Source organism: Argiope bruennichi, chromosome 9, assembly GCF_947563725.1.
Source record: "Argiope bruennichi chromosome 9, qqArgBrue1.1, whole genome shotgun sequence".
Lineage (NCBI taxonomy): Eukaryota > Metazoa > Arthropoda > Arachnida > Araneae > Araneidae > Argiope > Argiope bruennichi.
In genome coordinates, this window is record NC_079159.1 from 56,383,381 (window position 1) to 56,400,615 (window position 17,235).

At 25.4% G+C, this 17,235-nt stretch overlaps 1 protein-coding gene across 1 annotated transcript; it reads left to right on the forward strand.

Annotated features, from left to right (window-relative positions):
- The first annotated feature begins 154 nt into the window (after nt 1-154).
- Nucleotides 155-16,155, forward strand: LOC129984359 (WD repeat-containing protein 46-like). Its single transcript, XM_056094230.1, has 14 exons — nt 155-236; nt 2,026-2,135; nt 3,230-3,342; nt 5,230-5,317; nt 8,920-8,981; nt 9,173-9,428; nt 10,013-10,148; nt 11,009-11,108; nt 12,349-12,502; nt 13,149-13,296; nt 14,235-14,329; nt 14,554-14,649; nt 15,759-15,869; nt 15,977-16,155. The coding sequence occupies exons 2-14, from the start codon at nt 2,040-2,042 to the stop codon at nt 16,085-16,087; spliced, it is 1,566 nt and encodes a 521-aa protein (XP_055950205.1). The 5' UTR covers nt 155-236; nt 2,026-2,039; the 3' UTR covers nt 16,088-16,155.
- Nucleotides 16,156-17,235: the final 1,080 nt, after the last annotated feature.

Consider the following 17,235-nt stretch of genomic DNA (forward strand, 5'->3'; position numbering starts at 1 on the left):
ATTTTGTTCAATAAATCCTTAATAATGATAAAATATGAATTTGAGCTGAAAAATATTAGTATATTTTAAATAGAATCTATGGAATATTTGTGTACATATAATTTAAGAAACTGATTAAAATAATATCAACTTTCCTTGTTTCCTTCCGGAAAAACTAAAGCACTGTAGCTGTAACTGATATTTCCATGTGTGTTGTTAATTTTAAAAAAGTTAAAAATTTCGATGTGTTGCATTGGGTAAGTCATATGTTTATTGCTACTAAATAATTTCCCTATCGTTTTTAAGGATAAATCTTTATATACTTCTAAATCCCCTTTGTTATTACTATTGTTTTTGAATTTAGGAATCGCATATGTCCCATTTTATTTATATTTTAAACAACTAACAATTATTAACACAGTCATTTGAATAATGTAATGTATAAAAAAATGTTTTTAAAGATATTTATTACGTTTTAGACTTTAATTCCAATGATGCTGTCTGAGAGAGTGGCAAAAAAATTTAATTTTCTCCTAATGGTGGAAAATTAATTTAAATATGATGCCATGTTTACACATTTCAGAGTTTTTATTGCTTTTTTTTATTGTTTTACGACCATCTCATTATATATTAGAATTTCCAGATTTACCATTATGTCCAGTATGTGCAATTGACATATTTAATGTTGTAGGGGTTAATAATCAGAATTTTAAATACAAAAAAAAAAGTGTTGAGGCAATATATTGTTTGACATTTGCTGAGCATCCTCTCAGTTCTCGTAAGTATCTCCTTTGTAAATCTTAAATTATCTCTAAATTTTTCCTGGACACATAATAAATCTCAAGAATTTTTATTATTTCTTAATTTTATTAATGAAATTTTTCTGAGATTTTCACTTTTAATTCATTTTATCTGTTCCTAATCACTATAAACTTGTATACTTTAGATATTCGGAAATCTGTAATACTGGAATCAGAATGCAAAAGCATCGATATATTGGATCAAATGCTTTTCCATCCACTCTCGACTGTAATTTTTTTTTTTTTTTTTTTTAAGTATTAAGCACATGTTATTGTTGAACATGGTCGGAAGACTAACATCTGTGGCAATTAATTGCTCTTTGCAACATTTATGATGATTTTGTCAAACATTCACTGACATCTTGTTAATATGCATATACTTTTTTTTTTTTTTCCATTCTTTCATTTAATAGCCATTAAATTGTATTCATGTATCAAATACAGTAAATTTTTGTTACAGAATTAACAATAGAGTTTTTATTCCATTTAATTTTTTAAAAAAGGTGATAAATATTTTGTAAAATGCAACTAATATGTGTTTAAATAATGTTAAAATAAATCTTTTTATATTTATAAGAAATTAATCATAATTCAAAAAACCAAATTTTGCAAACTCATCTGATTGTAAAATTGTCCAATTTAGTTCTTTTTACCAATTTTACCCTTATCCCCATGAAATTCAGTGCTCTAATAAGACATAAATGAATTAGTTTTTAACTGAGAGTGTGCTAGATGGATTCTTTCATTTGTTCTTTTGTGTATGTAATATGAGGAAGAAATATCATTTCAAATATATTTTCCTTTAGAGTTTTAGAGAGGGGGATTAAAATAAATTAAGGATAATGTAAGGATAATATTCTATTAATTTAGGGGGAGAAGTGGCAGAAAGCTTTTCAAAACTAAATTATGATTCAACAAGTCTTCAAATCTGATATTATGCTTTCTGATTTGTATCTGATAAACTATTTTGAAAGTCATTATGTAAATTGACTATAATTTTTTTTGAAAAAAATTATCAGATCTTGTTATTAAATTATTAGATTTTTATTGCCATTGTTATTCTTATATATGTAAATGGGTTGCATTTTCTGTCAATTGAAGTGCATATAAAGATTTCTGAATTATCTCTCTCAAGTTTAATATAAAAGTATTGAAGCGTTCTAATGCTTAGGATAATCTAATTCATCTTGCATATTTTCTAAATATGTGTTTTGTGGTAATTAATATTATTTTATACTTATTCTAGATGTTGCTTGAAAAATGAATGCTGAAAGCAATTTTGATCCTTATCATGGAAGTCCACCAGTTGCAATTGAAAAAGTAAAAAAGTACCAAAGGGGTAAAAGAATAGATTTTGTAAGTTAGTTATTTATTTATTTATTGCAATTTTTTTTTTTTTTTCCTTACATATAATATTTTTTTAGAAATTGATAAATACTGTAAAATGTTACTAAAATTTATAGGAGGAGTGATACATATTTTACAAAAAAATTTATTAAGTTTTAAAAGATAGTTTATAAAAATCTAACAGTGTTTTCTTTAATTTTTAAAAAATACAAAGAACAGCAAAATAAAAACAATTAGCTTTTATTTGCGTTGTTAAAAATTGTAACATTTTTGTCCCAAACCACCTTTTTATGAGGGAAATAGGGGACACATATTAGGACATGATGACAAGATTAATGAGACAAGATTTGAGATAATTAAAATTAATAAATATTGTATTTTGATATGCTTGTCATTCAGTGATTTATGGTTTGGACATGCCAAACAAAAGCTGACTTTGGAATCTTCATTGCTGCTGCCACATTTCAAATACTTTTCCTTTACAACCATTTCCACTGATTGCAGTATCTTATTATTTACTATATTTTTTTTTTTCTTTATAGATACTTTTTCTTCCATATTTGTAGCATTCTTATATAAAAATTTAAAATCAGTTATTCTTTTTAATTTAGAATGACAAAAGCCTTAATAAATAACTTTCATAATATAGCTTTGTTAAGCCATTGCTTAACATTTATTATATTGCTTATTACTTACTATATTTGTTGTAGAAATTATTTTAACTATAATTAAGTGGTCTTGATTTCGGGTAGAAAATATTTTTTTATGTGAAATTTTACAGAATGATCTACAATATGTATTTATACTATATATGATATAAACACCTGTATATTTAAACATTTTTTAAAAAAACATGTTTAAATATACAGGTGCACTTAAGTAAATTTTTGAGAAAGAGTGAAATTTGATTTTCTTTTGTTTAATAGAAGCTCGGCTCTTTCTTTATTGTTGTATGGAATTTGTACTCAAATAATCCAATGAATGAGAAAACTTCTGTATATTGTGTTTCTGGACCATTCCCGCATAAAACTTTTGGAATGTATAAGAATGGAAACTCTACATATTAAATAATCTTGACTAATGATATATTATTTTTTTTCCAGCATGGCATCAAAACTAAACACCATAAAATTGATTTAATAAAAGCAGATAAGAAATTTAGGAAGTCTGTTCGGCAAGCTGCACGGAATGAACTGTTGTTGACTGAGGAGGCAGGGTAATTCTGTTTGTATTCTACTTGTTTCAAGTTATACATTTTTTAAATATGATTTGTCAATTTTCACTTATTTTGTAAATGATTTTTTTTAATTAATTATTTGAAAATTCCACCTTTAATGTTCATTATTTGTATTTTAATTCCATTTAATAATATATGAGAGAAAATCGTTGGAATTATTATATCATTGAATATTGAAATGTTATAGATTCAGTTTTTAGGTTTGTGTACATATATTTTTGTTAATAAAATTTGACACTAATACTACTTTAAAATATTTTTCTTTTAATCATAGCATTAGGATATATTGTTTATCTATACATAGTATAAAATGAAGTCTCCTGAAAGCATCTGTATGTTGAAACCCTAAAAACTCGAGAAATACTTAACTAATTTTGGAGATATTTGTACCATTTTGTAGGGCATTTATTGGGGAAGGTTTTAGTATATTGAAATCATTCAAAATAAAAAAAGGAGTTTTATAATTGCGATTTTAATATGCGATACATTTTTGTTTGCGTCTGATTTTAAATAGCGATTCAAATCTCATTATCCAAAAAAGAAGGAAATTCAACCTTGGCCGGAGCACATTAAATGCCAAAGTGCTTCATTTGTTGCGCAATAATGAAAATGTAGAGGAAAGAAACATTAGATTAGCAAATATCAGAGAAAGAATGTCCACACTTTCTTCAAAGGAGAGTTCTGTTGAGCGAAATAACCGTCTCTCTTTAAATTGGACTGCAGTTGAATTAGAGGCAGAATGAATCTCGCCTGTCTGCTGACAGAGAAAGACATTTAAATTTGAAGCACAGGAGAAGAAGTGAAAGAACAAATGTTCCTGATATTTAATCCAAAAAGGAGTACACTGCTCTGAATTTCTATCCATGTGTGGATTACAGAAATTATGCCTCAATTTTAATAGGAACAATGTCTATAGTCTGCCCATATTGTTCAGATTTAATATACAGTCATTTTCGCCAAAGAATAATTTATCGCCAAATTTTAGCGAAATGGCCGAATGTGGCGAGAACAGCTGCAGTAGGGTAATGGTAGCAAAAGTGACACTGAAAACATGCCAACCTCGCAAGGTGGAAAATGACTGTATATCAAAGTTTAGCGCAGCTATAAAATGGAAAGATGAATCAAAAGGCATGTGTTGTTTACAAGGGAAAATTGAAACAATTTTAACAGTTGAAATATGGAACAGCATTGATATACAGTAATTTTCACCCAAAAAATTTATCGCCAAATTTTAGTTAAATGGCTGAATGTGGAGAAAAGGGCAGCAATAGCGTTTCCAATCTAAAGGTTCTGAGGAAAGCTGCAGAAAATTAACGGAAATATAGAAAAAAAGTCAATAAATGCATGCAACAAAATTTAATCGAAAATAATGAAAGTAAGCAGAAGAAGTATGTGCAGCAGGAAAAAAAATCAAGGGAAATGAACAGGGAAGATCAAAATACTGTAGCATAGAGTAACATAAAAAAAAGGGTGGCTAATGTAACACCAAACAAAAATCGACACCGAAAAATTGCCTACCTTACAAGGCGCCAAATGATTGTATATCTAAGCTTAGCCCTAAATATTTCTGAATATGTGCTATAAAAAATTGTTTTGTAGTTATTTTTGATGATTTTTAAATATCTTTTTGATCCCACATGACATTTCCGTGTCACATCGGGTGGAGGCTAGACTTGAGTCTAAAGCTAATTTTCCCTCTTAGATGTTATGCCACAGGCAACACTGTGTGGGTACTGCTAGTATATGTATATATATAAGTTTTTGGTTGTTTGATTTATAATAGTTATGGCAAATGTTAATGCAGTTTTTATAAAATGTCTGAAATGATATAGGAATAATAATGAAAGTATATTTTTTTTCTCTTAGATATATTGAACCTGATGAAAATGAGGATACTTATCGTATTCAGCAACAAGATATTGCTAAAGAAGTTGATATAACGAGTGCTTCTAAGGTTTGCATTGTATTAGTTTTATTTTGGATTTACTTGTAACAGCTAGTCTATATAATGTTGGTAATACATAATACATTTTTAATGACCTATGAAGATTTTATATTTTGTTTAAAATGGTTAACTGCAGATTCTGTAAACTGATTTTCAAATTGTCACTCAATGTTTAATTAAATTTCCTATCCTTTTTTTTTCAAGATGATAATAAAAAATTAACTTTCTATAATTCTTAAAATATGTTTGGGATTATCTGTAAACTTTCGAGGAGATCTAATTTTTTAATTACCTTGGTGTAACATATATTCTCATTTTAATTTTTTTAAAATAAAGAGATTTTGTGTATTTTAATGAATTTATATTAAAGAATCTTACATCAAACTTATTATGTATATTTTTAATATGTTTGTTTATGAGTATGCTGGACTGATACTAATATTAAATATTTTTTCCCTCCTACTTTTTCACATATATATAAATCACAGTGGTTTGATATGTTATAATCAGAGCCGGCCTTCTCTATGAAGGGGTCCGGATGCAAGAAAACCATTTGGAACTCTAAATTTTTTGCAAAGTAAAAAGAAAAATCAAATACGAACACTATACTATTGCACGTTTATTTCATGCGTGATTTTGTTTTTGCTATTGATTACTTCAGCAAAATTACAATTTTTTGCAATTTATCTTTCAATGCTTAGTATAGCAAGTGCATTTAATCATTATGCAGTTGCTAAAACTGAATGCTTGACCAACGGCAATTCTTTATTGATTTTAATTTGCTGAATGGGTGCTTAGAACTTATTATAGTAACTAACAATGTGAAGAGAAGTTTTAACACATTTAAAAATAAATCATTATAATTATTAATTATTGCAACATGTGTTTAGAGTTATTTACATCCCTTTCCTTCAAAATCAAATCCCGCAGTAAAACAATTATTTGAATTAGGTTTTCATCTTCATCGTTATTATAAAACGTTACAAAGATTTTGGAACATTTATCTAATTTATGTTTTTCTAAAGCTTTTATATCAGCTATTAATCTGAAATACTTTTAAAATCTAACTTCTATCCATACAATAACAGTATAAGTTACAGAGTTAAAAAAATAACATCTAAATTCCTCAACCAGGTTTCCTACAATTTCATCTTCTGCTGTTTCGAAATATAAGTTTTATCTTTTTTTTTTTTTTTCCCCGAATTTATTTTTCAGGAAAATGTTCTGAAAGATTTAAATCCTGTGCTATCACTTTTGCTTCATCTAAAAAGGAGTTAAATTTTGGATTTCAGCATTAATTTTATTGACTAAATTAAAAGCCCAGTCGAGAATTTTTTTTGTTTGAAATAGTTTATCGATGGTGCTACATTTTGGACAATATTGTAAACAGTACTATTAAACATAAAATGAATGTCATCTGTTGTTTTAAATCCATTAGACTTTTAGCTTCAGATAAAGATATATTATTGTTATTTGAATCTATAAATTCTTCTAGGGCATTACAAGTTTCTTCAAACAACTGTGCTATACATTGCTTTTACCGAATCTATTTTGACTTCACATAGTGTCACATAATGGTTTAAAAAGCAATGTCAATTATTTCAATAAATCCTATAAATGACTCATTTATACTTAATCTTTTCTCTTCAAAATTTACATATCTAATAAAGACTGCTTTTTATCAGAATTAGAATCCATTTGGATGCTGTAGTATATGGCAGCATATATCATCTTTAATTTTGTTAAGAACTTCATTTCCTAACACAGGAATAATTTGTTCTTGTGATGTATATTCTAAATCCTTTGGAATTTTTTATATTGTTGATGCATAAGCACAGAGTTGTATTTACTTAATAATTCGATTTTACTTAAAAACTTTAGATTATTAAGCGTTCCTATTATTTAATTTGTTGCTTATGATTTCTACAGAAGATTATCACATGATAAAAATAGAATCACATCTACAATTCTTTGAAATAGTATCTTAAGTCATTCCATTTCCTTATTTATATTAACTTGATTTGTTTTATCAATAGTCAAACATAACATTTAGTCCTTTCAGCAATTTTTTCCAAGCAAGAAAGGAATTAAGTGACAAATAAAATGCTTATGATCCTGAATTACAATTGAGAACTTTCTCCAGTTATTATAGCCACCTATAATTCATGTAGATTTTTTCATTTCCTCTGGAAAATAATGGATAATAAACAAAATGCCGAGTCTTGTGTTTTTGAATGAATAAACTAGCTGCAAAGCTACATTTCACCATTTAGCATTTTTTTTTTTTTTTTAAAGCAGTAAGTAGGGGAAAATATTCTACCTTCAGGATTTTTAGCAAAAACTTCTTTGTTTAGTACAGGTCTGTTTTTAACGCAAAATATTTTAAACTTATCAATTATATTGCTTGGTCTTAAACCTGAATCACTTAAATGCACTTGATCATATTTGTTATTGTCATTTTCATCATTATTTTCTGATTTGGTCATATTTGTAGAATCTTTATTCAAAAATTCTCACAGTTTCTACACTTTCATTGCAAGATTGTGTAGTTTGTGCGAAACTTTCTTCGCCAGTTGAAGCTTGAATTGTAACTTCTGAAGTTGAAACAATTGCACTGCTAGAATTATTTCATAGACAAGAAAACAGATCTTCTCATGACTTTTAAAATTTAGCTTTTCATCGTTTTTTTTCTTTTCTGCTAATTTTTTTTTTAAACCAAGTCTTGACATCCAGAGGGATAATTACTTGACATGGCCATAATTAGATCTATAAATATTAAATATTTTATAGTATGAATTATCAAAGTAATGTATGCAATTAGGTGAGCTCAATAACCATTCTTTATGTTTATAATATATTGCACACTTGCATTAAACTGTAATGCAGTTGTAAATGTATATTTCAAAACTCATTGATTGTTCCAGTTAAATTTCTTCCCCTCTTCTTTCCATCCTACTATTACCATTCAAATTTATATTTTAGTTCTTGATCATGTTGGAGGCCCTGTGCATAATATCTGCTGCACACCCCCAGATGGCCGGCCCTGATTATAACTAATCTTAATTAAAATTTTCTTGCTGCTATGTATAAGTACTTAAAAAATAGTTTTAAAAAATTTGTTATAAGTACTTCAAAATTCATTGTCATATTTTAAAATAAAAATATGAAAGCATCAGAAAAATTTTAGTAAAAGTTTGGCAAATAATTATTTTCAAAGTAATGATGAGTTCTTTCTGGTTGATTTTAGAGTAATTCTTAGTTTTTCAGCAGAATGTGCCTTTTGCTTTCAGCTCCAGAATTTTATTTCATTTTGTTTTTATTTTCATTCTTACTCAATAAATTTTTAATTTAATGATTATTAATATATAATAAACATTGGATTTTTCTAGCAATATTTTTTACTTTCTTAAATTAATTCCTATATTTTATTAGTTAATTCCACAATGATTTTTTTAAAAAGCTCTAAGCTATGAGAGAGTTTTGTGTTTGATAATATCTTCAAGAAATCCAAGGTATATCGGTTTGTCATTAATAGATAAAACTATTTTTTATTGTGAAAAAAAATTAAAAAAATTATTATAATTATTTGAAAAATTTGATTTATTTTTTAGTTATTCTCCTTATCATTGACAGAGTTTGGACCTTACAAATTAAATTATTCAAGAGATGGAAGGTAAGAATAGTATTATAAAAGAAATTAGTGTTAAAAATATTTACTACTTTTATTATGTTTGATTATAATATACAAACATAAAACATTTATAATTTGTTTTGAGGTGCATTTTATTTCTATTTGTGATCAATATAACTTGTTCCACATTTTTACAATGCATGAGGGGGAAAAAAAATCATTTATTATTTTAGACATCTCCTACTTGGAGGATATCGTGGACATGTTGCTGCTATGGATTGGGCTACAAAAAGACTTCTGTGTGAAATAAATGTTATGGAGTCAATTCATGATATCTGTTGGTTGCATTTACCTACTATGTTTGCAACAGCCCAAAAAGAATGGGTGTACATTTATGATAACAAAGGAACAGAACTTCATTGTATTAAAAAGCTTAGTCGTGTCCTGCAGATGGAATTCTTACCTTATCACTTTCTTCTAGCTACAGCAGTAAGTATTATTAAATGCAGAATACTGTAGTTATTCATGCAATTTATTTGGATCTTGCATTTTATACTTAATTAAAATCAATTTATGTATAGAAATTATTTTATGCTTTTATAGGATTCACAAATTAAGAATGCCTTAGATAATCATTCGAACATAATCAATAGTAGTCTGTTTTCAGTGTTATATAATACATAAATCTTGTGGATTTTTATTTTTTAAAAAAAATTAATTTAGTGATATGGTTTCTTTGAAATCAAGTGTGTTTATTTTTTAAATATAATATGTTTTGAAAAAAAAAAAACTGTCTATCTAATGATGTAAGTATGCTTACATTAAGGTATACCTTAATTTGTAGATTAATTGGATTGTCATTAAATTTTTCAATATAATTCTAGTTATACAATTGATATATTCATGAATAACACCTAAAATTTGTCTTTGTTTAATATGAAGGAATTTATGGCTACAGGCAGTTTTATAAAATTGACCCCTCCCCCTTTCTTTAGCAGTTTAATCATTTAATGTGGAAAAAGAAAAAAAGATAGATAGCATTTATAATTATGATATTTTCTGTTATTTTTCAGAGTGAAAAAGGTTTCCTATCTTGGTTAGACATTTCTATTGGAAAAATGGTTAAAGAAACCTACACAAGTGCTGGTCGTCTGAATATAATGTGTCAGAATCCTTACAATGCAATCATTGCTACAGGTCATCCAAATGGTAAATATGTCGATTATTTTTTACAACTCTTTGCTATAAAATCATCACCCTGAGCAAGAATTTCTTACAATTTATTATAATATTATTTTTTTATGGATTCTTTTCTGTATATTTAGTTCACTTTATTTTCCTGCATTCGATTCAAATTCACAGAAAAAGTCAATGTTTTAAATGTTAAAAAATCAGTTTGTTGCAGTTCAGAAAATGCCAAAATATCACTTAATTTTTAATAAAAATTTCAAAACAATCACTTCAAAGTGTATATTTACCTTTCCAAAATATATATGTGCTGAATTTAGTAATTCAAGCTCTGAATCTGACCTGTGGAATATTACATTTATGCACACATTCCTCTTTATTTTTCGTAAAGTTTTTTTTTTTCTGTATATATTTGTAAATAAAAAAAAAAATGTTCTTTGAATCTAACTTTTTATTTCCAATTACATAATTTAGATAAGTTATTATGTGCTATTTTATGAGCTAATTAGTTGTTAACACTTACTTATAACAATCTGGATTGTTGCTAATGTTAATTCTGTTGTCAGATATACAAGATGTGTTATAATTAGTCTTTTTGCTGAATTGCTATTGGTGTCTGATAACTAATTGAAATGCTTTTGCTTTCAGTATGATCTCTTTCATATTTCTTCAGTTTTTATAATGGTATTTTGAGAATTATTATAATTTTTAATTATTTTATTGGAGATAAATTCTCAGTTATTAGTTTATTGTATCATTTAGAAAGCATCTCATTAATTTGTAGGAAAAATTCATGTAACCTTTGTACATATATACTTTCTGTAGTGAAAATACTCAAATTTTTCATAATTCATAAAAGTTAATATAATGATTAATTATAGGTTCCGTAAGCATGTGGTCTCCAAATGTTGATAAGCCTCTTGTGAGAATTCTTTGTCATGCTAATCCAATAAGGTCACTTGCTATTGATTCTAAGGGATTGTAAGTTGTTTTATATAGATTTTTAAATATTAATAAATGTTTGTTACTTGTTATAGTATTATGTAGACTGTAAAAAAAAAATGTAACACTATTTTTTATAATTATAAATTGAATGTATTCTTTAAAAAGGCTTTATAGAACATTTCCTTTGAAATTTTCTTGTTAACCATTTTTTTTTAAATCAACAATTTTTTGCTTTTATGATAGAAAAATTTTTGACTCTGGTACCCATTGTGGCCATCAGTTGCTGTAACAACAAAATACAAAATGAAAAAAGATTTGAAAACAAAAATTAAAAAGAATATTGTTATAATATTAAAAATTTGATGAGATACATGGAATATTACTTGTAGGGTATTATTTGGTATTTTATATGTAATCCTATGTTCTTTCTGCATTAATAACATGTTACTCAGCATCCTACTATACCATTAATTTCTATTCTGACTAAGAATATTGGCCAAAATAAATCAAGATACTTAGTTGGGTTAGTTAGTTCATTTTGATAATGTTCTCAGCTTGAAGTCACTCTTTAGCCTTGCATATCATGGAATATCTATGTAAATATAAAATGAGATTGAATTGTCATAAATGAATTTCTTTCTTCATTGATCAGTTTTCTAGAACTTCTGTAATCAAAACTTCGTTTTCTTACTATTTGCATTTAAAAGGCAAATTCTGTATTCTTATTATTTCCGATACCCTTTATTATAATAGTAAAGCAAGGTATTGGATATTATTTCTATTTATATGTTGTAACCTAATATAACTGTGCCATGAGTAATTTTTAAAGTAAAATTTAGAAATAGATTCAAATATTATTCACCAAATACATTATAACTGATTATCTTCCTTCTTATTATTCTTTTCTTATTATTCATTTAAAAGACAGCTAAATAAGATGAAATAATATAATTTTCAAATATCCATGTGAAAAATGGTGTTTTAGTGAGAAGTATGGACTATAGCAGTTCAAAAAGTTGAAGAATTATGATGAAATCAAAATATTTTCAATTGAAAACTCAGAGAAAATTTTAGAATTTGTTATCAGTGATGCCACATTTAATAACTGAAATATTTAAATTTTTTGAAAATGTTGTTTAGATTACTTGCATTAATATATAGATTCCATTAGTGTGAATATAGATGTTTTATAAAGCAGTAAGCTATCTTGTAAAAGGCTTTTTATCTTATGTAGTCATAAAAAAATTAATTACTCTTTATTGCAATTGAATTGCAGATATATGGCCACAGCTTCACTAGATAGAAATTTAAAAATATTTGATGTACGCACCTACAAGTGTCTTCAATCATATAAGTTAGGTGCTGCTGCTGGATTTTTAGATTTTAGTCAACTTGGACTATTATCTGCTGGCTTAGGAAATGTGGTGGAAGTAAGTTTATTTTGATTGTATTTTCACTTCTTTATCAATGAGATTTTACATATTTTTTAAATGTTTAATATAAAGAACTTTTTATAAATGCTTTTTAAAATTAAATTGCTTTAATAAATTATTTTTTAATTATTTTCAATTAAATCTTTGATATGTTTGAAAAATTTACAATTCAATAACAGTCATTAAAATTGTTGTAAATGCTTTGTGCTGTGACATCTGTCAGTAGCAATGTTTTATTTTCTTACCTCAATCACAAAAATTTTGTAAAACATTGTAAAATTTAAAAAAAAAAAAAAAAAAAAAAAAAATTTAAAAATTTGATGTCATTTAAAAATATTTTTCTTTATTTTAATTCATTGTTATTTAAAAAAAAATTGGGTTTATTTCTTCTTAAAACTATTTTTGTTTAAATTCTTTCAACTATTCACTGAAAATTATAGTAAGTATAAAAGTATAGTAAGAAAATAATAAGATATTTGTTTTAAAAAAATTACTGAAAATTTTTAAAATTTTCTAAAAAGAAAAATGTGCTTTTTTTTTTTTTTTTTTTTTTTTTTGAAAAATCTTCTTAATATTCACTTAATTTCTATTACAGCATTAGTGTTTGAATATCTTGTATATAAATTCTTTTATGTACTTGTAGATTTATAAAGACTGCTGCACTCAGGCTGTCAAGGCTCCTTATCTACGACATAAAGTGAGATCTACTATATCAGGTGTGCAATTTTGTCCATATGAAGATGTTTTGGGTATAGGGTACAACTCTGGTTTCAATAGTATTTTAGTACCAGGTATTTATATTCCATTTTTTTTTCTTTGTAAGAGTCTTTAGTTTTACTCTTTTTAACATAGTTTTGCTCTTAATTGTGATTAATTTCCTGTTTATTTGTTCTTAATTATGATTAATTTCCTGTTAATTTGCTCTTAATTGTGATTAATTTTCTGTTGAAACTTTGTATCTTTGGTTGTTACAAATAAATATAAGTTTAGTATTGAATAAAATTTTTGAGAAATCTTTAAAAATTTGAATTCACATTTTTTATAAATATTTAATTTTAATAAATTTATTGAAATTAAAGTTTGATTTAGATTTTAAGAGAAAACATGATATTTATGTACATCTCATTTGTTGTTGAAGTACAGATTCTAACTTTGACAAAGTTAGTTTCCATGTAAAAAAAAAAAAAAAAATGCATGAATATGTGAAAAAAAAAATTTAAAAATTGTACACTCTCTTAGTGTTAAATTATTAAATGATATTTAATAAAAAAAAACATTTTTTATTTATTTTTTAATCCATGTCCAAATTATTGATGTATATTAAATTATTGTAGTGTATTTTTCAAAATTAAATGGGCCTCCCAATTTATAAATATGTTATTTTATAAATTATGAGTTATTTTTGTCTAGAAATTAATTATCATAATTTAATTTCATTATGTCTATGAGAAAAGATCATTTATTTTTTATTCTGATTTCTTTCTCACTTATTCATATAAAAATTATTGTTATAAAAATGTTTAATATTTCTCTATTATTTAATAATGTTTGCATTATAAAGATCATAAAAAATAATTTATGATAATAATTTTTAAATATAAATGCTATACTTTAACATTTTTCTTAATTATTCATTTGTAAAATATAACACCATTCATATTCCATGTAACTTTTGTGTATGTTAGAAGCTTTTGGTTACATTATTTACTTACTATATTTTAATTCATAGGTGCTGGTGAGCCTAACATTGATTCATATGAAACTAATCCTTTCCAGACTAAATCACAAAGAAGAGAAATGGAAATTAAATCATTATTAGAAAAGGTAACAACATTACATGTATTACTGTCACCCATCTTTTCTTCTTTTTTTAAAGAAAAACAGATTAAAGTTTCAGAATAACAATAATAGAATTTTGAATATGTTTGTGAAGTCTTATTTCACATATCAACAGTATGTCATCAAATTAATTAATTGAAAAAAATTTTTAATATTAAATAGCTATTGTGTGGATAATGGTCTCAACATATTCTTGTTTCTTTTTGCAGATTCAACCTGAACTAATAACACTGAACCCAAGTCATCTTGGTGCAATTAATGTCCCAACTCTTAAAGAGAAAATGGAGGAATTGAAAGCTAAGCCTGTGAGTAGTATACTTAAAAAAAAATAATTTCCTTATATTCTTTAATCCTACTGTGATTCTAAATCACCTATAAAAACATTTGATTAATTATTTTATAAAAGTCGAAAGATAAATATGCTAAATGTTATATAAAGTAAAATTTTAGTATTTTTTTTAATTAGATCAAAATATGCTCTTTCGACCATATTGAAATTGATTTTTAAAGCTGGAAAATCTGTTTATTTTTACATCCTCAAAAAATTTGCTTTTTCATTATTCATTTTTGCAGTAGTTAAAAAATGTAATTTAGTAAAAAAGAAAGCAGTTATAAAATAGAGAAGTGCTGAGACTTCCTATAACATACCAACAACTTTTCAAAACTTTTTTGATATAATCTAATTAAGCATCCATTGTATTGTCATCCTTTGCCTTCTTTCATAGCTTTGTTATTATTTTTCATCTTAAATAATTCAAGTAAAAGTTGAATTATTTAAGTTATCACATTGCATGTAAATTTTTTCAGTTGAATGAAATATTTTGCTGTTTTCATAATTTGCATATTTAAAATCCTGTAGCAACAATATTTTTTATTTAATCATTTCAGATATATTTAACTATAAATGCTGAAATATCCAAGAGATATATCATTTAGCCTGAACTGATTCTAAACACTTTGGCTTTTATTTGCTTATTAGCTGTCTTTAGTGACCATTTGGTTCATCATGATTAATATTTACCAAAAATTAATCAACTTAATCTTAATGGCCTCTTAATTAAATTTTAAACCTCAAATTTTGATAGACAACTCATACTATTTCTGAAATTTTGCATCAATCTATTTATTGCACTAAGCATTTCTCTAATTTTCTGTCTGTATATTTATACCTCCAGTTATATTACAGGAAAGAGCAGCAATGTTAAAAATTAACTGTTTAAAGATATTTAACTTTTGCTTGATTCTGCAGTCAAATATTAATTGTAAGTAAATAAAATAGCAAAATTATCATTAAAAGCATGCTTTATACTGAAACCTACTCAACATAGGAAAAACATGTTGCTATATAATAAATATTTAAAATGTTTTCTGATGAATGCATGCCAATATTTTTCTAAATATTTATTTTTTATAGTATGTGAAACCACCAAATATTGAATTTGAGCCACGACGGAAAGCAAAAGTACGAAGTAAATCAGCTAATGCATTCAAACGAAAGAAAATCGTCAAGGAAACTGCTAAAAGAGTAAGTATACGGCTAATTTTTAAAAAATGCCTTTAAATCAAGTTTTTACTGTTTTTATAAATTATTATGCCTTTTATGCAAATTTTATGATTTTTTATTTGTTTTAGGAATTTATTAAGGCTGTTGTGAAAGAAAAACTATCCAAAAATTCTGATGATGATGGTAAACAACCAAAACATATCAATGTTTTGGATAGGTTTCGTAAAAAAGCAAAATGAAATCATTTTGCTTTTGAATATGTAAAAATTGTTATGTATTTATGATCATGTTTTTAAAATAAAATACTATTGTATAATCTTCTAAATTTCAAGACTTTACTTGTTTTGCATATCTTTTTAATCTGTGCATAAATTTTATGAAAATCAATTAGAAATAGATTCTTGGTTTTAGAAGGATTGTTCTGATAATTTTTATGAAAATTAAAAGTTGAATGTTGTGAAATTTTAGATAGAAGTTTTCTTTAATTTAGAATCAAGCATCAAATTTATTATAAATAAATATTTAATTAAAAAATAAATAGAAATTTGCAAAAATTACAGAATAATAATGCATATTGCAAAAAGAATTGTATTAATTTCCCATCACCTTGTTATCAAAAAAATTATGTATAATATCTGTTATGTATTAAATACATTGGCTTTATTTCCGTACCTTCTTCCTATTAACCTTCAGTTATTCATCAAAAAGCTAAATTTTATAAAGAAAGCAAAAATTTGTAGCAAATATCTTTAAAAAAATCAAATCTATATGACTGTTCAATGGAAAAATGCAGGGTGCAGACTGCGAATTAAATTGCATGCAAGATTAAGAAATTCTTTTCAATAACAAATGTTACTTATGTTATTCAATACCTAATTTTTAAGTAAGTTAAATCATATTTTATTGTTACTTTTATTAATTAAATGATTGGATTGGTTACACTTTCAAATAGAGAAGTAAATGTGTTTAAAGCATTAACTACCGTGTCTTTCAGATTTTTGGCTGGATAAGTATGCACAAAAAGTTACTTAACAGTATAATTATCCTTAAATTAAGTTTTGTTTTTAAAATATTTGATATTTTTGAGAAAAAAATATTGTTATAAAATGATTGATAAAATCATTTCAATAAAAAACAAAAGACTAAGTAAGTAACAGATCATTACTATAACCTCTAAAGTACAATTTATGTATGTTATTTCATTATAATATAAAAATCAAACTGAAAATATAATACTTCAATTATGACAATTCTGTTCCATTCAACTTACAAATGAATTTCTAGCTTGTTGAAAAGAAATGAACAAAATAATCACTTTCTGCTACACACAGTATTGACTTGTGTGTGGGGGAGGGAGATATAGAATGAAACTAAACTGGCAATTTTG